Source organism: Rhinolophus sinicus, chromosome 17 (assembly GCF_057876585.1).
Source record: "Rhinolophus sinicus isolate RSI-liver-muscle chromosome 17, RSI-T2T, whole genome shotgun sequence".
Classification (NCBI taxonomy): domain Eukaryota; kingdom Metazoa; phylum Chordata; class Mammalia; order Chiroptera; family Rhinolophidae; genus Rhinolophus; species Rhinolophus sinicus.
This window is the reverse complement of record NC_142517.1, coordinates 183450951-183478344: the sequence shown is the minus strand read 5'-3', so window position 1 is coordinate 183478344 and position 27394 is coordinate 183450951. Positions and strand designations below refer to the sequence as shown.

Sequence of the window (27394 nt, the reverse complement as noted above, 5' to 3'; positions counted from 1 at the left end):
ACTTGTACACTTAACCATCATAAGATACTGTTTCACAGTGTTTGTTGACTGTTCTCACTTATTAGTACATGTGCCCTATCCCAAGGCCAAGGCCCCTGTGGGGGATGGGAAAGAAGGGGGATTGGATCTCAGTAGAGCTAGATTACTAATAGGCAAACTAAATCCATGAATGAATCGAGCCCTAATACCCTAAGCATCTATAGTTATAAATCAACTTTTCTCCTATATGTATACAATGGTTCTTGTTGTGTGCTATCCTTAATTATGTACCATTCTCAGGAAAAGTGAGAAAATAGTCATTCTGTGGTTCATAGGAGGAACCTCAGTTGAGAAAAGCTGGTTTAGACCATAATAAAGCAGAGGAGCCTGCCAAATATAAAACTATAAAATATTTTATAGGATCTTGCCCCCAACACCCCGGAAAAAAGCTGCCAGGTAGTTTGGGATGAAGTCAGAATTTTGCTGGATTTATTTGCAATTATTTTAGGATTTAATGTTATTTTTAAACTACATGGGAGAGGGTAAAAAGTCAAGTTTAGGGCCTTGAAATATTTATATTTGGCTCTGGGCCATAATTCAAATAGGCTGGATATAATCCACAGAAACAGCCATCATTTTGTTCAAGATGATAACATTAGAAAGGTGGGACTGACTGCTCCTGAGACTCACTTGATGGGCCAATCACTTTTGACACTTTATCTTAGGGAACAATGTTTAATATTTTTGGAATGAAAACTTTTATTTATGGCCAGGTTATGCTGACCAGTACAGCCTTAAGTTCTGAATCGTATAATTTAACTAAAAACACTATTACATTCAAACATATTCTTCATTGTCTACAATATTCAGTAGGGATTTCTCCAAACATAGCCTTTCCCCATTTCCTCAAAATAAAATAATCACAGGAGTTTAAGAGATCTATAGACATTTAGTTTATTTACAACTGTTATAAATCATGGGTTTATGCACATTGTATTACTTTCTGTATTACAGATTATATTTTAAAGCTAGGTTCCCAGAATTTGAATTATTATGTGTACATTTTTTAAGGCTTACTCTGCCAAATCTTCCACTACTAATTAGGGTGAGCTTTCTAAGGGCCTCATCATCCCTGGTACAAAAAAATCCTGGAGATAAAGTAGGTTCTGGCTACCGTATTCTCTTTTATTCCGAGATGTTCAGAAATAGTCACTTCTTCTCTCCTGAGCATGACTGAAATCAAATTGATATCTTAAAATCTTTGGGTAGAAATTGTTTGCTGAGGTATCTGCTACTGACACTGTAGAGAGAGAACGCGAATTCATGCCCATTATCTTTTTCTAGAGAAACCAATGAACACTTAAAATTGCCTCAAGATAGACCGCTCAGCCCGCTACACCACCGCAAACTTCCTCGGATCTATCCAATATTTCCTTCTCCCTTCCCCGGAAACGGAAAGAGGAAAGGAAAGGCCCAAACCCCAGCGCTTTGGGATTAGTTTTCCTCAGGTTTCTTGGTGGGCGGTGCTAGAAGGCTAGCACTGGCTGGCCAGCAGAGCCATCGCTCTCGCCCGACCTCACTTCCTATTGGTTTCCTGGGGCTCCGCCCTCTGAGCAGGGCGGGAGATTCGGTGTGCAGCAAACGCCTCCCGTCCCCCGCCGGCTTCCGTGGCACCCCTGGTCGACCCTGCGGTTCAGCGACCCTGCTCTGGCACCGCTCCCAAGAATTTGGCCTCCCCCGGGGCCGAAGCCGCCTTCCCTGCCGCGACCATTCAGCGGGGTAGCGTCGGGCAGGCGCCAAGCTGCTGGAGCCGCACCAGGTGGAAACCTAGTGCTGCGTGGTGGAGCACCGGGGCAGCCTGCCTCCCTTTCCTGCTTAGCTCGAAGCTTGTGAGGTGAGTCCTGATGCACACAGCTCCGCGGGCGAGCTGGGGCGCTCGTATCCCCGGGATTCCCGTCGGCGCTCGGGGCAAGGTCTCTGCGCCTCCCTCTTTTACCACCCCAGGCTGTCCCCAACCGCCGAGGGCACTAGGACCCCTGGCTGGCGGAGCGCAGCTAATTGGTCAGCGGCGTGAGGCCCGGGCTGAAGTCTGTAAATACTTGTTGGGGTGAGAGGCTCCCTTTGGAAAGACCACCTGTCTGTCCAGCTGTGATAGGCCTCAGTGCAAGGGACTCCTGTTACCAATATAGTTGTTTCCCGGCGTAAAGAACCTTGTGATTATAAAGAGACAAATGCAAAAATCCATAACGAACGAAGTCAAGTGTCCTGGGAGAGGAGCAGGTACAATGAGGGCTGAGGAGGAGATCTCCCAGAACTACCACTGGAGCGAAACCCTTTGATGTGATCCCAGCCTGGGAGCTCCAAATGAACCCTGATAACTGAACAGTCACCCTGGGACAATGGTTATAAAATGTTGATAAACCAAGCTGTTTTGGTGGAGCTTTTTGAATTAAAAGGATGTTGATGCATTACTTGTCGTTTTACCATTAAAATCCTAAAAGAACTATCACACCTTCCCCTAGTTAAATTGCAATCTGAAGAAAGATAACATGGCCCTACAACTTTGTATAATGCCACTGCATAATAAACCGATATCATTCATTCATCATTTATTCAGTTTTTCTGTTAAATGTTAGATGAGATAAAGAGACATACAAGAGATCTGTATGGTTAAGCTGAAGTTTAAAGTAAAAATATCCATACTAGGAAACATTTCATTAGCATTTTCATATGCCAAGTACATGATTTTATTTAATCGTCGCAACTTTGTCCAAAGTCACACAGTTATTAAGATCAGAACCCAGGTTTATCTAATATTAAAATCGGTGCTTAACTTTTACTAACCTATACCCCCTTTTTAAAAGGATTGTTTTTAAAATTTGCAGTAAATCTTTTATTTGCTTTCAAAGGATGTATTGCTGTTAACACTCATTTAGTGCTGCTCTATTGCTTTAACTCCTTGAAAGGAGTCCACTTAAAAGTAAGCACCCAAAACAGTGCCTTGAAGAGTAAATGGTCACTAAATATTTGCATTTTATTGTATGATTGCTGGATAGTGTTTTTGCAGAAATTCATGGAGAAAATGGAAAGTCCTCCCCTGCCCCCCCCAGGCCTTTGCATAAATTTCTTCACTTTGGAGATTCTCTGCTATATAATAGATGCCTTAACATCTGGAAAAGGAAATGACATATAAATGCCTTGGACAACAAACAATATTTAAATCAGGCTGCCTCTGTCTGGTCAATTCTTATGTAAAATACATAGGGAAATTGCCTAGGACAAAACTCAGTTGTCTAGAATGTTTGTTTTTAAGTTTTCCTTGAAATCTTTTTTCCCCCCCTGAAGAAACTACTGAACTTTTGCTAATGAGAATTATGTAACTGACCATTACTTCTTGTTCACTTTGATTGCCAGGAAGCTTAAAGCCAGAATTCTTTCTATGATTTTATTTTCTGCTTTTCTTTATATTTTCCCTGATTCAGACTCCTTCTTGGTGTTAATAGTTTATCACTTGTTTTATTGTATTTGCTTATTGTCATGGCTTCAAATCCTTTGTAGAACACAGCAGTGTATAATTTAAAATAATGTAGATTATGCTGCATCTGGCCATGCTCTTAACAGTATGTTTAGTAGATCTAGTGATGTTTAACCTAATGAACTGGAAACCTAGAGGAACTACAGAAGTCTTTGGATAGTTAAACTGCCATGTGGGAAAATGATTAAGCATGTTATAGTTTCCAGAGGTCAAAACAAGCATTTAAGATAAAAGATTTGTATTAAGTGGCAGGAGAAGTGTGTAGTGTGATAGAATCATTGGGGACTTTGTAATTAGTTAAACTGGGATTTCGGCCCTAATACTCCCTCTAATTGTGTAAATTTGGGTGAGTAATTTAATATTTAACTTAGTTTACTCATCTATAAGTAGGGAGAATTATATATACAGAGGGTGCCAAAAAATGTATACACATTTTAAGAAAGGAAAACTGTATTAAAATTGTAATGCTCAGTATATACCGATAACAAAAGATGAATACAAGTCACGTTTGACTTCTGCAATTACTAGAGGTGCTCAAAGTGGTTACCATCACCGTCCAGACACTTCTGATTACAGCAAACTACTGCCTGAGCAACATTGACCAAGTGCCCACTTGTATACATTTTTTTTAGTACCCCCGACGTATACTCTGTGTGTGTGTGTGTGTGTGTGTGTGTGTGTGTGTGTATGTGTATAATTACCTCAAAGAATCTGAGGGTTTAATAATCTGGTATACATAAAAGTGCCTAAAACAGTGCCTGACAAACAGCCCCTCAAAAAGCTTTATTTTATATAGATATAAAGAAATTGTAAGTTTATTTTATACATATGTCATGTAGATGCATTAAACTTTTCCCCTAATATACCTAAATTCCCATAATAAAAAGTAGTATCATGACTAGAAAGATGACCCAAAAGGATATGTTCTCCTGACAATGGTCATATAAATTAGAGATGAAGTGTTATCTTTATACACAAAGTATAAACCTAATAGAATGATTGTGAGGATTAAATGAGAATACACATAGAATTTTCAAAACTGTGTCTAGCACATAGTAAGTGCTCAAATTTTGGCTTCCTCCCTCTACCCATTTTCCCCTCCCCCATCCAGATCTTCTTAGTCTCTAAGGTTTCCTGCCCAAAATGGCAGTGGTCATTTTGCCCTTTACTATGCCATCATACCTTTGGCTTTGTAAGAACTGCATTTATCTCTTCATCTTGTTTGTTAATGAACTTCCTTGGTTGTTTTTGTTTTCCTATTAGCTGACACTGAGTTCTTATTCCAATTACAGGCGACTCTACCTGAATTTTCCAGCTGCAGAATGTGTAGTACCTTTAAAGGTAAATGGAAACTAAGACAAATAATTTAAGTGCTAGTTACAAAAGAAAACTTGGCAACACTTAGTATGTTATCTGCATGAAATAACTGACTCATGAGGGACACAGTCCGTAGTTCTTGTCAAGAGAAAAGGCAAAACTAGGATTTTGAAAGAGAAAATAATTTTTTGGGTAAACTGATTAGCTGGCACCTAGTCGGACTCATCATTAATTAATTTGAGGCTATTAGTATTATTAGTTCCGCAGCTAAATTTTGTCAGAGTAGCCAGGGTTGATTAAGCTTTTGCCTGCCAAACTCAAGTTTGTTCAGTGAAGAACTGACTCTGAAGTACTGGACAAATTTGTGCTTACTATTTAGTTACCAAGAACGCCATATTCATATTTGTAAAGTTGTTTGGTAAGCATGCAATAATAGTAAAGGGAGGTGCTTGAGGATTATTGGATCCATACTTGGTACACCATTTGCAATACACATACTTGCAAATGGGCTGTATCTTTCTAGTGAGCAGATATTTAAAACCACCAAACCATCATTCTTTGTTTGGTTTCCCATTTTCTAAACTCATGCATTAACCATTCCTTTTCTAGTACTGTTGTTACTCTGTAGATTGGTTAGAGCTTTCTTTATGGGCAGAATTGTTTTCTTATTACATTTTAGTTGTCTTGATTGGATTTGGCTTTTTCCAAATCTCAGACACCTCTTTCATTTTTCAGATAAAGAATTGTTACCTATTATTAAAAACATGATATTAATACAATTATGTATATTTTTCATACTTAAAAAAGACTTTTTAAAATGTTATACAAATATATGTATTCATTATGTGAATGTTTACTTTATTTGGCTGTTGAGAAGAATTTTTCATTACTTTTGAGTGTTTTATTGCTCTGTTTAGGTTGGCAATGACGAATAAACTGGAAGTAATGGAAAACAAGATGCTGGAGGTTCAGTTTGTTGGAGATGATGATGTTCTTAATCACATTCTTGATAGAGAAGGAGGTACTCAGTGATTACACAATTGAAGAGATACCTTTGTAATGATTATGTCACTTTTTAAAATATTCTAATCTTTTATTTTGAACATATAGCATAAAGTATTTGATCTAGTAGGACTGTAAATAAAAACTGCTTTAATTTTTAATTTATTCCTTTCAAACTTTGTTGAAAATTAAAAATAATAAAGCCCAATCTAAAATGAAATGCTCAGTAGTAGTGGTAAATAACTAACCATTGTAATTAAAATGTGTAATTATTTTGATCTCCAAAAATATATACTTTCAAATGTTTTGTTTTTAGTTTTTAACTTAGTTGTATAAACTATGGAAGAGTGGTCTGTACATGAATCAAAGAGAAAACTGGATTTTTTTCCATCTTTGAAGTAATGACAATATAAGTAGTACAGTTTGTCTATTTATTTAAATGTAATGTTTAGAAAGAATTTATACCTGTCATATTCTAATTCTTTGAATGTTCCTATAGGAGTTAAATTAAAAAAGGAGCGACCTCAACTTTTGGTCAACACAAAAAAAATAATAAAGAAGCCAGAATATGACTTGGAGGATGATGACCAGGAAGTCTTAAAAGATCAGAACTGCGTGCAAGTTTTAGGACAAAATGTTCAAGGTATTTGGGGAGGGAAGGGGAATGTACACTCATATTTCTGCTAATAGCCCAAATTACTTAGCAGGATATCTAATAAAAGTAGTCTCATAGGTGCTATAGTATTTTTTTCTAATTTTTTTTTATTGTAAATACACATAACATGAAATTTACCATTTTTTTCTCATTACCATTTTTTTTTTTTTTTAAGATTTTATTGGGAAAGGGGAACAGGACTTTATTGGGGAACAGTGTGTACTTCCAGGACTTTTTTCCAAGTCAAGTTGTTGTCCTTTCAATCTTAGTTGTGGAGAGTGCCGTTCAGCTTCAAGTTGTTGTCCTTTCAGTCTTAGTTGTGGAGGGTGCAGCTCAGCTCCAGGTCCAGTTGCCATTGCTAGTTGCAGGGGGCGCAGCCCACCATCCCTTGTGGGACTCGAGGAGTTGAACCGGCAACCCTGTGGTTGAGAGCCCACTGGCCCGTGTGGGACTCGAACCGGCAGCCTTCGGAGTTAGGAGCACGGAGCTCCAACCACCTGAGCCACCAGGCCGGCCCCATTTTTTACCATTTTTAAGTGTACAGTTCAGTTGTATTAAATACATTCATAATATTGTGCTACCATCACCAACATCCATCTCCTACAGGATTTTTCTTTGCAGTTCTTTTTTTTTTTTTTTTTTTACAACCAGTCCTGCACTTAATTATTTTTAGAAAGATTCTGCAGACTAGCCACTCTAAAGTCATTTCTAAGATATTTATATTTTTAACTAATTTGGAATACTTTCTTAAAGTAAGTAATTTCATTAATACCTTTATCTTCTTTACAGAAATAGTTAAAAGGAACATTCTAAGAAATAATGTTGTTCCAACCTAGGTATGCCAGATTCCTGCCAAATTATACTCAAAATTTCGTAGGGTTGAATTATATTTTAGTTGGGACTTAAGGAGCACAAATTATATTAGGGTGCAAGGAGCACAGTTCTACTCAAGTTGGTTTAAAAATAAAGGTCAAGGAACGAAATCACTATTGTTGGGCACTAGGAATATTGGAGCTGGGACCACATTAAAAACTGAGAGACTTGGCTTTCACGGATCTCCTAGTTCCCCTCATGTCGTCTCTTGAATCTGTTCTGTTCTCTCTTTGCCACCTAGCTCCCTCATGTACATATTTTTCACTCTCTCAGACTTAGCTTATAAATGGCCATCATGACTACTCCTGACCTTTCTGTCACTTCTTGAATCATAATGCTTTTGGTTTTGTTCCAGTGTTAAATGACATGATACGAAAAGTGACCACTGTCTCTCAATAGGCTTAGTGGGCAGGGTAGATTCTCTGAAAAAGTTCCCAACCAGAATGTTGACATTTTTAGGGCATACTCTAAATAGAGCTTTGGATTCTTGACGACCTGTTATGCTAGACCTAAGAAGAGGTTGAAAGCAATAGTTAAGAAAAAAATAATATTTTCTTAAAAATTGTTTCTTATTGTAAAAGTAATACATATTTGTAGTAGAAACTCAGTGCTTTCTACCTTTTTCACCTAATAGCACCCACAGCAAATAATATTTGGAGGCACACTGGAATCAATGGAGGAGAATGCTCCAAACTAGGGGCAAATGAAACTCTAGGGCTTCTGAACCCTATTCCCACCCTCTCTGCAGGCCCTGACTGGCATCCTCAAAGGCCTAATAGGATCAGTATTCAGCACATCTCTTAACCCATACCTTTAATTTCTGTATACTGGTTGGGAAGTTTTGCCTTAGAGCAGTGTTTCTCGACCGTTTTTTTTTTTTAATCATCCCCTGAAGGAGCCTTTTTAGACATTTTCTCTTAATCACCCCCATCCATGAAATTTTAATACTACATATATGTTATATATCTGTTTATGTACTATGACCCTTTGGAGCACCATAGACCATTGTAATATCTAAGATGTTTTTCACACGCCCCCTCCCACCAAGAGCCAATTTTCATTCCATGAGGAGCAATATTGTTCCTGTTGAGAATGCATGCTTTAAAGAACATGGAACTATTAACAATTTGGTGTGTATCTTCTATCTCTCTGTATATGCATTCATACACGAGCTGTATCAACAGTCTGTTGAGTCTGGGAAGTGGAGCTGTTCATTTGGCTATAAGCATGTACAACAGAGGAGCTTGTCACTTATAGTTAAGTCTTGCAGATGTGACTCTTGTTTTGATTTGTTTTTTGTCTTGTTTGCCAAAATATGTTTGGGGGTAGAGAGTGGTATTCCAGATATGGTGTAAAAAAGAGAGTTTTCTTTTTAACTTTTTTTTCCAGAGAAGAAATAGTGATGTCTATCGCAGTCTTTAATCTTGATTAATTTAGATATTGAATAATAGGCTTCTGTCTAGTCTTTTATTATAAACAGAAAACAAGTATTGTTTTTAAAACAGAGGGCCATTTGACAAAAAATCTTTAGGAATCGTTAAAAAAGAAAATAACTTTTCAACAAGGACCTTTAAATACTTTACTAATTAATCCCTTTACTTACTGTTGAAGTGTAAGCTGTTTCTTATAAGCAACACATCTTGACATGTCTGGCATAATTCTCATCATCTAAAATGCATCCTATCTAGAGAAAAATCATTGCATGGATATGCTACGTGCTCTCAGGCATTAAATATAAGAACAGTTTGTCTTATCAGTGCTTCTTTTGAACACTTGCTTTGTTTATTAATCTATTTTTAAAAATTGTAAAATGTGCATAACAAAATTTATCATCTTAACCATTTTTAACTGTATAGTTCAATATTAAGTACATTCACATTATTTTGCATCCAATCTCCAGAACTCTTTTCATCTTACAAAACCGAAATTCTGTACCCATTAAATAACTCCCCAGTCCCCCTAGAGTCTGGCAACTACCATTCTACTTTATTTCTCTATGAATTTGACTACTGTAGGTACCTCATATAAGTGCAATCATACAATATTTGTCTTTCTGTGACTGGCTTATTTCACTTAGCATATCTTCAAGATTCATCCATATTGTAGCATGTGTCAGACTTTCCAGTTTGAGGAATAAATTATATTGCATTGTATGTATATACCACATTTTGTTTATCCATTTATCTGTCAATCGACATTTGGGTTGCTTTGACCTTTTGACTATTGTGAATAATGCTGCTATAAACATGCATGTACAAGTATCTCTTTGAGACCCTGATGTGAATTCTTTTGGATGTATTCCCAGAAATGGAATTACTGGATCACATGGTGATTCTATTTTTTAATTTTTTGAGGATCTGCCATACAATTCTCCACAGTGACTATAGCAATTTACATTTGTACCAACAGTGCACAGGGTTTCAATTTCTCTATAGCCTCACCAACACTTGTTGTTGTTTTTTTGTTTTTCATAATAGCTAGCATAATGGGTATGCAGTGGTAGTATTACTTCCTTTTAAATTTAACATTCTGTTTAATTCTTAGAGATTATAGTCTGGACAGAAAGAACTTTACTGAGTAATACTGCATTCTAATCTATAAATAATGTATTTTCCTCTATTAGACTTTCAGGTTGTTTCTAACTTTTTATTGTAACTAATGCAGTAGTGATTATTACCCTTGGACATAAATCTTTGTGTAGATCTCTTATTTCTTTATTAGAAACTCCTAGAAGTGGAATTACTGGTGAAAGTGCATGAACTTTATAGCGCATACATATTGCCAAATTGCTTTCTAAGAAGATAATATTAACTAGTATTTAGGTCCCTTATCAGCATTAAACATTTTTTCTTATGTGTATTAGCCACTTTAATTTCTTCTGTGAATTATGTATTCATAGCTTTTTTGTATTGTGTATTTTAAGTAATTTAAAAATTATTTAAAAGTTTTATATATAATGTAAAGCTCTCTTGGCCAGTGTGATTAGAACCATTGTTAATTGGTCAATCAAAATATCAGAATCAGGAAATCATAAAAATATATACTCTCAACATTTTGTTTTACTTATAAACATGTGTATATGTGTGTGGGTACACACGCACCGGAGTCTTTCCTTTGAATATGTTTGCCAGAAGTCAGCAGCTGGTTGAAAAACTTCTTGGTTTGTTTTGGTGTATATTTAAAGACCAGAAGTCCATAATGCATCATCTAGGATTTCAGGTTTCATGTCTTTCCATTAGGGTAATCATTTAAAGACTTTTTTTATTTTTATTTTTATTTAAAGACTTTTGATGCAATCTGAGCCATTGTGCTTTTCTGCTTTTTTCAAATTATTTCTTAAATATTTTATGGTTTCTCATCAATACCTAATTTGAAACCAATTGTTCTAGTTAATAGCTTTTATCAAGTCTTTCTAACATATTAAATTCAGTTTACATAGAAACTACTTTAAATTTATATTTTGTCTGTGTGCCAGACAGTTAATTGGGTTGCATAATTGCAGTAACAAGTTAACCCATAAACACACTCACACATATGTGGAAACTGGATATATGACAGAGGTAGCATTGGAGATCATTTGTTCCTGTAGGAAATTTTTGTACCTTTCACTCAAGTTGACTGTAAACCTAAAACTGCTCTAAAACATAAAGTCTTAAAAATTCAGTACTTCTGTTTATCAGATGACACCATAAAGAACTGAGAGACAAGTCACAGGATAGAGAAGAAGATGTTCGACTTTCTTAGTGATTAAGGAAAGGCAAATTAAAATACCTCTCCCCATGAGGCTCATTTTACAACCACTAGATTGGTAAAAATTAAGGATTTTGGATAATACCAAGTTCGTGCATATACAGATCAATGGGAACTCTCAATAAGGAGCACAAATACTGACTTTGGAAAAGTTTGGCACTTTTGTAATAATTAAAAACACATTACCTGTTAAATTAAATCTCCTATTTAGCTGAAAAACAACTATTTCAAAAAAAAATTAGTGAAGAGGGCATTGTTTTACATTTTTACAAATCTCTTTAATGTCTGGTGTAATAGAAGACAGCTGGAGTTTCATCTCTGCTTCCATACATTCCAGTAGCCAACAAGGTGGTGATGTCATCACACATTTTGTAGTCTCTGGAATACTTCATTATACACTCTTGATTGAGAGTCAGAAAGTCAAATGTGAGTGTGTTGTTATGAAATAGTTTTGGCCTGATGGACCTTGGAGACCTCCCAGACCACTTTGAGAATTGCTGTGTTAGAGAGTAGGCTACTAGCCATGAGTGTCCAGTATGTTAAGTAGCAGTTGTTATTTAAAGGGAAGATTAAAGAATAGAATTAAGTCAAGGTCTTAATGGAGAGTTAGAGAGCTTCTACCATGTAACAGCTGTTTAAATCTCAACCTTAATTAGCAATTGTACTTTGCATGTTTGCTAGAAGAAGGAAACAACTAATAAAGTCGCTCTGTTTTTCCTCCTCAGTGGCAACATCTATACATATCCCTCTAGTCTGGAGGGGTTTTTTTAGTGGGCTTTAAAAATAATGTATGTGTATATCTGTGAATAATATGTTTTTTGTATTTTATAAGTTATATATTCTCTTTCAGAATCTTTGAAAAATGGCTCTGCTACAGATGGTGGGAATAAAGTTTATTCTTTTCAGAACAGGAAACACTCTGAAAAGATGGCTAAATTAGGTATGTTGCTTTTCTGATTTCTTTAAACACTATTCAACTTTTCTAAGAAGGTATATTTAACCACATTCCCCACAGTTATCATCCCATTGCATTCCCTAAAAGAATGACGAGGGACATCATTTTATATTAAATTATCAAGCATACTTAAAGGCATTTTTTTTTTTTTTTTCATGCTCAGCTGTCTTCTTTTCTCAGGTAGGTTAAAAGCCTCTCTTAGAGGGATAGTAGACTAGGGGTCAGGAGGTTATCACTTTGTGAGGGATGTAAATATCTTAACTGTACATTCTTTTGTATACCTGAAACTAATTTAAAAAAAAAGCTTCTCGTAGTAGAAACCCTGTCTTCCTTTCTTCCCACATCTAGCATAGGTTCTCACCAGTCATTTGTTAAGTAAATGAGGGACTTAAGTCACACAGACATTCTGAATTTATTGAATAAGAATTTTACACTGTATGTAGAAAAATGTTTGTATTATAGAAAACTATTTATAAAAAATTGTTAAGAATGGGTTGTTCTAACATTTCTCTTACCCAAGTTACCACTTATACCAATTACACATGAATTCCAGATTTTCAGAAAACTTAATTATAATAAATTACATATAACATTAAAATTAAAGTATCGATTCTTTTAAAAAATTCAGATGGCACTGTATTTGGATCCTGTGGTATTAAGGGGTCATCATTTTTGAAATCCTTGAGGAAAGGAAAGAACATGTGAAAGCACTTTGAAAAGTAAGGGCATCCATCAGCATATGAAGGTTTGGGAGTACCAAAAGTCAAGAGCAATGGAAATAATAATTAGCTACCTAAAATGTAATGGTTGTATAAGAGGGCTTATAATCTACAGTTGTAAAGCACCTACGTATATTTCTTAAGTGGTATATTTTTATGCACTTATTCTAGCCAATGACCATGTAAATGTTCAAGGTCAAGTGAAAATCATTCTTGTTAAGTGTTGACACTGATGAAGTACATATAAGAAGTAATTATAAGACCTGCGTTTCTGAACATAATATGATTCAGTCATTTGCAGAATTCAGTTTTTCTGAAAGGTGTAATATTAAATACATCATTAATTTTGAATCTAACATGGTACATACAATCATTTACATTAATTAATGTGTTTCTTATCTACATCAAGAAATTAAAAGTTTTTCAATCGGTAAAAATGACTGAGTTCTATGTAGGATCTCTGGGAAACCGGAGACGAAATGCTAATTGTAATTAATTATTAGAGGAAAGATCAGATAGACTCCAAGACCAAAATGAAGCCCTAGGACAATGAAGCAGGACAGAGAATGCTGGAGAAGAAGGAGAACTAATAGTGAAAAGAAGAGTGGAACCCCAGAGAAATAATCAAGTAGTTCTCCAAGTAGATCATGAACCATGCACATAACTATGATGATATGTGTCTTATATCTGTATGTGCTGTAAGACCCTTAAATGGTGTGCATTTCTTTCCTCGCGTCTGAAAGAAATATACAATCATGAAAAGATAATTATCTGGATAACTTTAGACTGATTATATTTTCCAAAATCTGTGTTTAGTTAGGACCTCTGTTTAGTTATGATGCATAAGTATTACTGCTAATTATAATCTAAATGCTAATTACTAATTTACATCTAAATATGTCAATAAAATAGAATGCCTTAATATTTTTAAATAACTTAAGGTCTGCCAGAAAATCATACATTACTGCATATAAATGATGATTAAATGTAATTGGACTAACTATGATATAGGGCTAGAAATAGACTAGGGGTTAGATTGGAAAGGCTTTGTAAAATACAGAAAACATGTCCAGGATGAGTAAGTAAATGCAAACACAGAGCAAAGGCGGAATTACCAAGTAGAAAGGAGGGTGAGAATTTCAATCAACTTGGAGAAAGATGACTTTAGGGAAATTGAAAATATATTGGTTAAATAGTATCAGATCATAACCTAATGAGAAGCTATCATTGGGCAAAGAGGTATTTTATTTTAAAATTTCCAATATGTTGCAGATCAGTTTTGTAAAATACAATACAAATGAATTACTAGAAAAATGAAAATGACAAATATATGCCCCAATTTTTTATTATTAGAGTATCAATAACCATATGTGGGTTATACTATCTTGTTCTTTTTCCTCGTCACCTCTTCCTTTTTCTTCCTTTCGCCTTTTGTAGTTTAATAGTTATTTAAAAGCAGATAATTTTTATGTTTTAATATAAAACCAAAATGATCTCAGCTAAGTTACTTTGTTCTTATGTGACTTTTTGTTGATGTGAAATTTTTTCCCTATGTTGTGGACCAGCAGCCTTTCATCTAAAAACGGTATATTGTTCTCGTGAAAAGAGAAGACCAAGACATGAACTTTAGTCATACCTACAGGGGTAGACTTTTGGGAAAGATGAGGACTGTGAAAAAGAGATGGAGTGACTACCAACAGTAGCCAGGGCACCAGGATAATGTCATAGAACCAAATGGAAGAGTAGTTTCAAAGAAAGATTAAAAAATCTCTAGTGAATGGTACAGAGGACCACGGAGGTTAAGAAAAAAGAAGGCAGTGCACTTGTTGGTACTCTTCATGAGTCGCTTGAGTCAGCTTCAAGATCGGAGAATAAAGCTGGGAAATAGATTAGAAAGAGTTTGAGTCGGTAAGGTGGCTTTAACTTACACAAATTCAACTATATTTTCTCTTATTTTTTGTTTTTAAAGAGGGAGATAACTTAAATAATGTGTACCTTTCTTCTCAATGAACAGTGTTCCAGTGTCTGTTAACTTGGCAAATGTAAATCTATTCCTTCATGAGGCTCATTTGCCACATGCCTCTCACAGTGTGAGAATGTGAACATCTTTAAAGATAAAGGTTTTATTTTTCATTTAAAATGGCCCCTTCTGTTTAGCAGCCAACTATTTTATCGGATGCTCAATTGAAGAAACAGCCATCTTTTCAGTACTATATTTATTTTATACGTTATTCATATGTATAGAAATGAAATAAAGTCTGCGTTTAAGGGGAGATACAATTTAAAAAATACACAATTTTCACTGACTTTAGATCTCACTTTCTCACTATTCTTTCTAACAAAGATGTGCCTCAAGTTAATATGGTAAAGAAATGGAATAAGCTTGCCAGTGGAGAAGAGACAGAGTATATGATAATTAGAGAAAGCAGTAAGGTCAAAGTTAGTTCTTTATTGTATTTTTTTTGAGAGTAGTGTGGATAATTGCAGGAAGACTAGAAGATGCTTGTAACAGAGAATAAAGGTGAAAGTAGTAGTACTCTTAATATGGGTAGGTTTGTTTATCTTTCTGATAATAGTAGTAGGCAGGTTTTGTTTGTTTTTTAAGAATTTAAGTAAAATAAGTCTTTTTCCCCTCTTAATCTACTGTTGTCCATTAAAAGGTCTTTTATATATTTCTTTTTTTGTTTATAGCTTCAGAACTAGCAAAAACCCCAAGAAAAAATGTATCATTCAATTTGAAGAATAATCCTGAAATTATGACTAACATTCCTCAATGTAGCAAGGGTAAGAATTTACATCAGTTCTTTGAAGAGAGTTTTCATAGTTGCTTCAAGTTATAGTATTGTAACTTCAAAAAAGTTAAAAAGTTTACTTTTTTTTCCTTCTCATAAGTGAATTTTTATATATTCTTTTCTGTTCTGAAAATTCCTTCAACAAAATGTAGTTAATACCCTAACCAGTGTGCCTTTGTATACCTATATTTACCTATCAATAAAGGGAAAAGATCTGTGCTAGTTGAAGTCGTGCAAATTGACAGGGCCAACTAGAAGCAATCTTAAAATACTGTTGTCATTTGCTTGAGTTAGCCAAATGTTCATAGAAGATTTGCTTTGGCAAATATTTGAAATAGGGCTTTGGGGGTTTGAAAGTCTTATCTTATAGTTTGTTGAAAACTGTGGAGCAGTTGTTTTTGAATGACTCATTCCAATTAGGTTAAACAGTGTACTTTTTAAATAATGAACAGTGGGAAGGGCTCCATTTTTTCTTGTTATATCAATGCTACAGAAATGCAGGACATAGCTGTCACTAATCATATTAAATAATTAATAGTGACAATTAAGCCTCTTTTGGAGATGCAGTTAACTGAGAATTCAATAATATATTGTGGCTTCTGAGTAGAAACTGCAACTTTGCTTTTAATGAAACTAGACTGACAAAAAGTGAAGTACTCATAGTAAGTAATGGGTTTTGTTTCATTCTTTAGGACATTCGACTTCAGACAAGATTCAGTTGAAGGTAAGCAATTGACTAAAAACAAGTAAAAACCTTAGTGTTAACTTTAGTGTTACTTTAGTGTAAGACGTCACGAAAAATATCAATTTTGTCTCATATAGTGCTTTATAATTTACAGGTATTTGCCAATTTAATACCTAACTTATAGATGAAGAATCTGAGGTTCAGAGAGGTGAAGTGACTTGCCTTACTTCACCTAATTAGGAAGGAGAAAATGAAGTTGGGTCTTTTGGACCCAACTGTCATGCCTTTTCTGTGTCAGAACTATCCGTGGGTATTTTCATCTTAGTGGAATTGGCCTGGAAATTTTATGGTTTTATTTTGCCCTTTTTTTCCCCCCTTCTTCTGCCCCCATTCAAGCCGTTGTTTCTTAGTCTAGCTGTGTGGGACACAACTCCCTGGCTCATGCTGGTATTAGCCTTGCGCTCCATCCGGCTTGAGGTAGTCAGGTCGCTGGTTGGCCACTCACAGCAGCCTGCAATGGCTGCCGGCCAGTGTAGCCACTGGCTGCTCCTGGCAGCACATGGTAGCCCACAGCAGGTCACAGCAGCCCAGCTCCAGGGAGAGCTGTTGTTCACAATCTTAGCTGTAGAGGGCACAGCTCACTAGCCCATGTGGGAATCGAACCGGTGACCTCAGCGGTTAGGGGCGGTTGGTTAGGAGCGCGGCGCTCCAACCACCTGAGCCACCTGGCTAGCCCTTGTTTTGCTTTTGTATATAATGTTCTGTTGTTTCTTGGTGGATTGTTCCCAAGATCCGTTAACTCTATTAGTCTATCCTTTTATGATTTACATTTGAAAACTAAGCTTTGGTAAATTCATTCCAGGGTAGCTCAAAGGAATTGACAGTTTTTATCCTTTCCTTTGTGTTTTGTGGTTTTGTTTTTCCATTATGCCTTGTCAAGTGGCCCTGCCTGGATGAGGGCAAGCCCAGAGGGGCAAAGATGAATCCAGGACTATGAGTATGTAAGTGGTGAGTGTGTCCAGGTCTGGGTGGCTATGGATTTAGACATGCCTGGACTTGTATACAGGCTAAGTTCAGGGAACCCTTTATAAGAATGTGAATATAGACATTCAGGGACATGGTTACAGCCTCTGCAGGAATGTTCTATTTAGGTTATCTAGATGTGGGGTTAGACATGTCAGAGCCTCCTTTATCTTTAATAATGCTCCTTTCCTGTATTATATCTTGTATATGGTATCACAATAAAAGAATAAAACTCATTCCCATAATCCAGTCAATAATTTAGGTATATTATTAGTAAGTTCTTTTTCAAGTTGTGGATCACAGTACGTTAGTAGATCATCTCAATTCCCAAAGGGACCATCAGAAAACCTGTTAATCCAAGCTATTATACCTACCACAATAAGGAAGCATCCTTATGACAGCCTTAAAGCACTATCTTAGATGGGGAAGTTCAGGAACCAATATGTATAGGGCTTGGGGATCTGGACTGAAGAGGTTTAAGTCATGTCTATCAAGATGGGGAACTGATGTGTATTAGACAAAATTCATGATATAACATTTTAGGATTGGTGGACAGTGAGAAGGTCTTGAACTAAGTCTTAGTAAGTAAACTGTTGTTTGATACGCAAACTGTTTTGCCCTGGTGAGTAATCTGTTGTCCTGGTCAGAGAACAGGGTTGCCCAAATGAGCAAACTGTTGGGATAAATTACTTTGCAATTTTTTCTGTAACAAACAGTGAAGTTATTTATTAGTTTATAGCCTTATCTTTTTAAGAAAGAATTTTCTGAAACGGTTATTTTGACACAAGTGTTCTCAGACCTGATAATTAATCTATATGGACGCAGGTTGTCACATCTGTCAATCTTAAAAGCAATTTAGTAGCACATGACCTGCAGTTTAAAAAATGAAATGGAATAAAATAGAAAATTTCTGTTTTGTAAGTATTATTTTATTATAATTTGTTTCAGTTATATATACACATGTACTGAATCATGACGGCAAAATGTAAAAAAAAGTTTTTGTGGATCTAGATCAAAAAAGTTTGAAACATAATGTAATATACTTCATATACCCATTGGGATAGCTCAATTATTATAGTACTATTCTTAATATCCCAAATTGAAATTTATTAACATTTGTAACTAGCACCAACAACCTGTCACAAGACAGCAGACTTAAATATTTTGTCATATTTTCATATTGCCCCAAAACAAAGATATTTTCTTTTTATTGGTGCCATTAAAAATTAATATGTAAACAACAGTGGACATTTTAATGTACTAGAAATGTCATGGTGTTGAAGTATTATATTCAGTGAAAAAAATACATAACTTACACTTTTTAAAAATGTTTAAAAATTTTAAAATACAGAAACAGCAAGTATAAATCTGTCTCTTCTCCTCTCAGAATACTTTAACACCAACAAATTTCCAGCACGTTAAAAAGGCCTATTGCCATATGCATAAGAGTGCCCATTTCCTTGCTTACTCATCATCACCTTTAAAAAATACATATTCTGCTAATCTGATGGGTGAAAAGCGGTTCAAAAGGCTGATTTTTTTTTGGTACAGAATAATAAGAGTACATACATACTTTACAGATGTCTGGAATATGACTTCTAAAGTCACTGTAGAAATCCTTTAGATTTTGTTATATTGTTTTTGTTGTTTTTGTCCAACAAATTCATTTGTCATTGTTTTCTAGTTCTAGGAACAAGGCTCATCTATTTCTAATGTAGTCTACTGAAAACAAAATATTTTTCTTCTTTTCTAGCCTCTTTCACTTAGATCCATCATTAATTTCTATGTCCTCATTATTATTTGACTAAACTATATTGCTTTTTTATTTTTAAACAGAACAATGATAAAAGTGAATTTCTGTCAACAGCACCTAGTGGTCTAAAGAAAAGATTAATAGGTATGTATTTTTTTTTAACGCTTAGTTTTTATAAAAAGAAGCATGTTAAGAAGAGAAATAACAGTTAAAGTATATAGGTTCTAGTCTTAAGACTACTTGCTTTTTATCTTTGGCCAGCCACGTATAGGGCCCTCTCTATGCCTCCATGTTTTGTTTGCAAAATAGGGATAATAATGGTACCAGCCCCAGAGTTATTTTCAGATTAATTGAAATAAAGGATGTCAAAAGTTTTAGTATAGCCTTGATATGTGCTTAACAGGTTTTAGCTATTGTTATCCTTTAGTCTTACAACTACTTATTGTTATTTCTTTTAATGAAAGACAAGATGTGTTCATTTTCTCAAACTGTAGGTTCCTTAAGGGCAAGGACTATATCTTACATTTTTAACTCCAACACTTAGCACTATGCCTTTTACTTTATAGTCAGTGGATACTGAGTAGTGTTTCCAATAAATGTCTCTCCAATAAAAAAAATAAGCCTTTTAATTTGCTTTGAGACAGTTTTGGAATTGGTTCTATTGATTTATTTAGAAATTTTATAATGGTTTTAAATATTCGTCGCTCTACTTAACGCTGTACAAAGCCAAGTAAACAGACATGGGTCCTGCCTTCTGGAAAATTTTAAATGGTTTTAGATTTTTAAATATTTAATTTTGGGGCAAATAACTTGTTGATCTTTATATTTCACAAAGGTGTCAACTTCTTTCTTGAGGTTGACCCCTCGACAATAATATTAGCTAACATTGTCAAATCCATGCTGTAGTCCTTGTTTTTCAAGGTATAGATGTCATAGCGCTGTTAATACTACATAAAAATGGTTGGATATCTGAAGCAATAAAAAATGATATGTGCAATTATGATTATTATTATTTCATGTCAAATACATCCCAGGCCCTATGTTTCCTCCTTACTCCAAAGAAGAATACTTTCTAGAGCGAAAATAACTTCCTCTTCCTTCTCAGTCATCACCAAACATGTATACCTACATGTATGATGTATACATGTAAGTAAGGTGGAGACATTTTATGGTACCTCCTACCACTTGTAACCCATCCATCTGCATGGGCAGCAGTCAGTGCAGATCTGAATCCGCTAAGCAGTATATGCCCACAAAAATCAAGCCTTTTTTTTTTTTTTTCAGTATCTTACATTTTTTATATGCTGACTCTGGATATTCTGAATTATTGTTCAAAATAAATATACTGATTTGCTTCAAGTTATTTCACCATCTTTTAGAAGTTAACTTTTTATAATAGTTTTATACTTATTTTGTTGAATGTAAAACTAGTTTTGCCTTTCCTTTATGAGTGTAAAACTAGCTTTATTAGTCTTGGGGAGTGATGGAGGTAGCTATGGTTTGTTTAAAAATGTAATTTTTTAATCAATTCTGGGATGGAGTGTGCTGTGTATCAGTAGTGGCTGCATTAATTGAGTGTTATATCAGTTTGGAGGGCATTTTCGTAGGCAGCAATAGAAAATTCCAGAATAGTGGCTTAAGCCGTAGACATTTAAGTATCACATCATAAGTCAGCAGTTCTATGGTTGATGTGACTCAACAGTGTCATGAAAGACTCAGGTTCTTCCTATCTTTTTGCTTTGCCATCATCGTTTTTCATCTTCATGTTGATACTTCATATTGCAAAATGGCTTCCATAGCTTTAAGCTATGGGTGTAAATAAGGGGCTTTCATTCCATATGGGAGGAAAATCTTCCCCAGAAATTCCAGCAAATTTTCCTTCAAGTTTCATTGATCAAATTTCCCCTGAAGTTACATAGCCAACTCTAGTTGCAAAGGAGGCTGGGAAAGCAAGTATTTGGCAAAGGAAAAGACGGTCACCATGATTATTTCTCCTTTCAGTGGAGCACCTGGCTACATTTTACAAAACTGGAGTTGGGTTAGCAAGGAAGAAGGAAAGAGAATGGTATTAGGTGTGACTGACAGTTTCTACAGCTCAGGCATTGTTAGTTGCTCTACGTGGATTTCAATGTAGTCTTCACAATGATATATTAAGTTAGGCACTGCTACCCCTCATTTGATAAGTAAGGAAACTGGTGCTCAGAAGATGTATATAACTAGCTCTGGTGAAATCATCAGCAAGTAATCACAAAACGAGAAGTCAGACTCTTACTTCAAAGCCCACATTCTTCCTATTTCCCCACAATGCCTCTTGTCAAACTGTCAAATTTTCCCAATTACTTTTCCCCCCACAGTTCCAAGGTCTCATTCTGACAGTGAAAGTGAGTATTCTGCTTCCAACTCAGAGGATGATGAAGGGGCTGCACAAGAATATGAAGAGGACACTAATGAAGTCACACTGAGCCAAAAGATTCAAGCTCAGAATAGAGTAGTTTCAACTCCTGTTTGCAAAGAAATACCTTCTAAGAAAATGAAAAGAGACAAAACAGTAAGTGAAGAGAGAGACTTAAACCTTCGAGAAAATTTGTGTAATGTCTCAAAGATAAGCTACCCTAAGAGAAGAGATCCAAACGGGGCAATCAGTATAATTTTTCTTCACTTTTCTGTATTTTCTCCGCCTTACACGTAAATTCCCATATATATTTCTGTCTATTTTGTACTCTCTATCTTGGCCTGTCTGCAGCATCCCTATTTAACAATACCACAGAATATGCTAAAGGTGACATCTCAACTCAATTGTATAAAATGATCTTTTAATAAAAAATTTTTGATAGGATAATTGGAGGCAAGACTTCTCAGTGTATATCTTCTTATATAGTTTTATTTTTATAATGTTGATGTAGTCAAGTCAATTTAAGTTATCAATGACATGGCTTATGGATCCATGCTGAGCTATTGGGAAGAACACTGCAGACACCATGGCTTGAGAAAAGGCAACTTATCCTGGTGTTCTGTGTAAAGATTCAGAACAGTCTAGGAAGCCTACTGCTTGAATGGCTTCCCATCTCTTCCTTACCACCGTGGAGTTTAGTCCTGCCCCATGTCAGCAGAAAAAGTGTGAGCCATTTTACTGGAAGAGTAGGCAAGTCTTTTTTTTTTTTTTTTTTTTAACTTGCTGTGTATGTCTTCATTTTCACAGTACTTCAACTATACTGATATTAAAGGATTTGCTAGGACTGTGTGAGGCAAAACAAAGTTTCTAATGTGTAAACCTCCCGTTTTTTTTGTTTTTTTTTAATGTGTCTAAATAGAAATTATATATTGCAACTTAGGAATTGTTTTGGGGAACAGACTACTTCACTCTAGTCATTTCTGTAACTGTTATGATCCTAAGAGTTACCCAGTTTCATCACTAGCATTAAATTCTCTTGGTCCAAAATCTGTATTGTTGCTTCAAATAGAAAATACTGAATGCCAAATAAAGAATTTCACCCTATTTGATGCTATTACTGTCTAGTTTTGATATAAAACAAATACCTGAAACTAAGAACTGACTTTGCTCTGTTCACTTTCAGAATGACTTAGTGGAAGAGTATTTTGAAGCTCACAGCAGTTCAAAAGTTTTAACCTCTGATAGAACACTGCAGAAGCTAAGGAGAACTAAACTGGATCAGGTATGTTGCAAGGAATGTTACTTCAAGGAATGTTACTTGTAAGTTTTTCTTACTGTGAGCTGAAAAATACATAAGCAGGAAATTTGAAGAGTAAGTGTACACATGCAGAATTATTATTCCTGATCAAATGAAACACAAATTAATGTGACATAACTGTTAACATATTTTATTATATAAATGCTAAATGGTGCACTGGATTAGAATTCTATTTGACATACTGTAATTATGCATTTTTTTCTCTTATTCGTCATTTCTTCATGATCTATAATAATTATGAGTGTCATAGTTTATTTGATATCCATGTACCATTAATCTCTCTTAGTCATTTAACCCACATATTCATTGAACCTCACACTGGTCATAAAACAAAGATTGACTTTACTCTCTCAGTTACAAACCTTGCAAAAAGCAGAGGATATTCTGCTTCTTGATAGTATGGAAAACCTGCTCAATGCAGTAACAAGTTAATATATACTGTGATTGTGGTATCTCATTTTATAAGAAATATCATATAGTTATACTTGTTGGGCTTTTGGTACTTCCCTAAAGAGAGGAGACAGAACCATCTGAGTGAGAAAATCTTTCAGTAGAAAGTGGGCTTAATAATCTAACTCAAGAGATTGTTATTGGTAGAGGGTGGCCAGTTAGCTCAGTTGGTTAGAGCGCAGCGCTCTTAACAAAAACATTGCCAGTTCGATCCCCACATGGGCCAATGTGAGCTGGGCCCTCCACCACTAGGTTGAAACAACTACTTAACTTGGAGCTGATGGTCCTGGAAAAACTCAAATAAAAGTTAAAAAAAAAAGATTGTTATTGGCTCAAAGAGTATCAAGATGCAAGCTAGATTTTAGTGCAGTTTTCTAAGGTGTACAGAGCTTTTGACAGAGTTTTCAAACTATAGAAAAGAGAGGAAAATACAGGCTAAGTCTCTGTCTCCTGAATGGCATAATGCTGTGTGGTTGTTTTTGTTTTTGTTTTGCCACCTGGCTTATTGGTATTGAGACGCAGCTTGGAGACTAGTTGAAAACATTATCAAGGAGCCAGAGTTGTTCCAACGAAGAGATGGTGCTAATATCTACTTAGTGAATATATTTTTATATAAGTAACATGGGAGAAGGATAAACGGACCTAGGGTCAAGGTAGGACTACGTAGGACCTAGAAGCAAAACGAGCTTTAGGAGGATGAGAGAAACACCTGTTACCGATAATGAGGGAAGGGAAGTCCTTTCAGTACAATCTCAGCGCATGTGTCAATTTATTAATCATGTCAGCGGGTGAGTGGGGGGTTGGCTGACCTAGGACTTGCTCCATATGTCTCTCCCTCCTTGGACCAGCAGGCTAGCTGAGGCATGTTCTTTTCATGACAATGTCATGGAGGTAAGAGAAGTGGAAAACACAAGACCTAAAAGCCTGGGTGCCAGACTGCCTCAGTATCACTTGTGTCTCATCCTAATGGCCATAGCAAATCACATAATCACATGGCTGAAAGCAGAGTCAGAGGGCAGGGAACCAGGCTCCACATCTTTAGTGGGAAGAACTGCAGAGTTACATGGCAAAGGGTGTGGATATGGAGAGGGGGAAGTGAGAGGCCAATAGTACAATTCTCCACAGATACTAAAATTGGAAATGAAAGTTCATAGAGGTTCACACTCAAGTGTGAGTATATACTCTGATAATCCAGTATAAATGACTACTGGAAATGATACTAGTGCTTTATCTGCTTTTTCAGGGCTGGCTCAAAACTTCAGAAGGAATGAGAGAAATTTTTTAAACTACTTACTTAACAGTTTTACTTAAATTTAAAACTTGTCCTATTTCTCTTTACATATGTGGATAAATAAAAACTGTATAGGCCAGAGTGCCTGGAATGTTGATTGCAATTTTAGCTGTAAAAAAAACTAATATTTTGCTTAAAGGATAAAATCATGAAAACATGGTAGTGCTAGGATAAAAATGCACATACAGCCTTTTGCTAGAGTTTTCATTTTAAAAAATAAGCTATAATATATTTGATTCACCAGCATGAATTTTCAAGTTTTGGGTGCAGGGCCATGTACATTCCTCAGTTTATGTACGTTATTGTTTTAAAAACTTTGCAGTACTTATCAGAGTTACAGGATTTTTTAGTAATAGCTTTTGGAAGAGGAGCAGTGGTAGAAATTTATTTTATTAATGATAGTGGTAAATTATAAAGAACCTTTCATGTTTTCTGAGAATTAATGTTGAACTGTTGTTACCTTAAGCTTTTACATTTTTTTCAAATCCATAGGTTTTTAAAACTGTCTGGATTTGTTGTCAAAGTTTGGAGGCAGGTTTAATCATCATCTTTTTATGGTAACGATCTTTTTAGAAATTAAAGCCTTATATTTGGAATTTTTAATTATGTAAATGATTCTAGAAAAAACAGCAAAATCTTTACTTTTATCATATATTTGTACTAAAAAGAATGATAAAAAATTTTAAGAAAACAAATATTTCAGTCAGGTTTAAAAGATGATATGTATTCAATTGATGCACACATTACCAAACCTGATTAATATTTCCACTAATGGCCTCTTCTAATCTCTACATCTAAGGAAATATTTTTAGTTTAGATTAATTTGATGTATGTTGTTTGAGAGTGACTTTCTTCCCTCACTCTTCCTTTTTTTTTTTTAAGCAAACTTTGCGTAATTTATTGAGCAAGGTTTCTCCTTCCTTTTCTGCTGAACTTAAACAACTAAATCAACAATATGAACAATTATTTCATAAATGGATGTTGCAGTTACAGTAAGTACTATCATCATTGCAAACCCTTATCAAATGTTGATGTGAGTCTATTTTAAAATCAAAGCAGTTTAACATTTTTTCTTTTTGCAGTGAACTTTTCTATTTGTGAAATTTTTATTTACATATAAAAATTTTTAAAAATAGGTTTTTATTTTTTTACAATTTTATGACCCAAGTGTAAAAATGTCATTGTGTGGCTTTTCTCAGAAATTCTACAGTTTTCAAGAAATTTGTCTTTTCTAAGATTATTAGGTGTAAAAGCCATTAGTAAGATAAATAGCCTTTCTTTGAATTTCAAGTTATTACTCATAAAAGTATTTGAAAGTCTAATTTGTCAATAAATATATCAATTAGGTTTTAATCGTTTTCCATAATAAAGTTCCTAAAATGAAAATATGTATTTCTTTTAATGTCATCCTGTATACATGTACTATAGACCTTTAGGATTTTGTGAGATCTGTCCCATGAACATTATTTTACTATTTCAAAATTATTTCTTAGAATGTTTTTTCATTTTTATCGTTTTTCAGATACCGCAGATTAAATTTTAAATTTCCATTAAAATACCTAGAAGAATGATTAAAATAAAATAAAAAAAGTAAAATTAAGACAAAGTAATTTTTAAACTATAATTACTTTTATATTTGTATTTAAAAGAACCTTAGTATAAAGAAATGCTTAAAATGAATGGTAATGTAAACATACGTACACACTCAAAATTATATACATATTCATTGGGGTAAATAAGAAGGCAGGTCCAATAAGCAGTAGGAACATAGAAATTGCCACATTTTTCCCCAGTTGATCCTGGTTTTCTTTTGCCAATAATAGGTTGAAGGGTTATGCTAGTAAGAGAATGATTATCTTCCTTGCTAGGACCTCGGCTTCTCTCGATAACTATTTATGGATTTGTTCATTATAAACTTATAAAGCAGCTCTTTCCTCTAATCCCACTCCCCTTTCCACCAATTCTTCTTTCTTCCAGTATGTCAACTCCAATAATTTGGTTTGCTTTGCTTCCTAGCCTAGACCTCAGTCAACTATTTTAACAGAATTGCTAGCTCTCTGAATTCCCTTGCTTGTTTTCTGCTCTTCTACCTTATTAATCTCTCTACCTTTGGGGTTCTCTCTCTTCCATTTCTAGGCTATCCTGCATTGCTAGAGCATCACATAAATACTGTTTCTCATCGACCTCTGTAAACAATCTTAGAGTTGAACTTTAGCTTGACCCCTAGTGCTTGGTGTTCTGTTTCATCCCATTCACTCTCAGCTTCATTTGCTTTTGTATGTGAATAACTCCCATAATTATCTCCAGCCCAACCCAGCCTGGATCTCACTCCTTAACAGCATACATGGATATCTGAATGTATATTGGAAGTTTCCATGTGCATGTCATAAAAATATTCAATGTACATAAAATTTAACTCATCTGAAACTCATCATTCCCACCTGCCCCTGCGACCTAGCACAGTGAATGTCACCCCATTCACGTAGTTGCCTATGCCCAAAATCGAGTTATTCTTCAATATTCCCTTTCCCTCACCTTCCACATCTAATCACTCTCCAAATTCTATTGATTTGACCTATACAGCTCTTGACACATTTTTCCATGACACCTAATTCAAGTCAGTTTTGTCCCTATTCCTTATCCATTCCTCCCACTCAGCCAGTGTGCTCTTTCTAAGAAGACCATGTTATTTCCTACTTAAAACCTTTCAATTAACGCCTGACTACTTATAAATGCTCATAGTCCTTGGAATAAAATCTAATTAATGTCTTAGTTGACTTAACAAAGCCTTTGTGACCTGGTCCCTGGTTACCTTTCCAGTTTAATCTACCAATTAAAACTCTGGTTCAGCCTGTAAAACTTTTTAATGCCTTGTACCTATCATGTTCTCCCTTTACTCTGGGCG

General features: G+C 35.1%; 1 protein-coding gene across 1 annotated transcript in view; it reads left to right on the top strand.

The window, feature by feature from the left end:
• The first annotated feature begins 1590 nt into the window (after positions 1-1590).
• ORC2 (origin recognition complex subunit 2) overlaps positions 1591-27394 on the top strand; it is a 37555-nt gene continuing 11751 nt past the window's right edge. Inside the window, exons 1-11 of the mRNA XM_019726767.3 lie at positions 1591-1873; positions 4807-4855; positions 5749-5852; positions 6333-6476; positions 11962-12051; positions 15477-15569; positions 16270-16301; positions 19122-19182; positions 21393-21586; positions 22614-22712; positions 25372-25481. Coding sequence (XP_019582326.2) covers positions 5756-5852; positions 6333-6476; positions 11962-12051; positions 15477-15569; positions 16270-16301; positions 19122-19182; positions 21393-21586; positions 22614-22712; positions 25372-25481 — 920 coding nt within the window. The 5' untranslated portion in view covers positions 1591-1873; positions 4807-4855; positions 5749-5755. The remainder of the gene's footprint in view (positions 1874-4806; positions 4856-5748; positions 5853-6332; positions 6477-11961; positions 12052-15476; positions 15570-16269; positions 16302-19121; positions 19183-21392; positions 21587-22613; positions 22713-25371; positions 25482-27394) is intronic.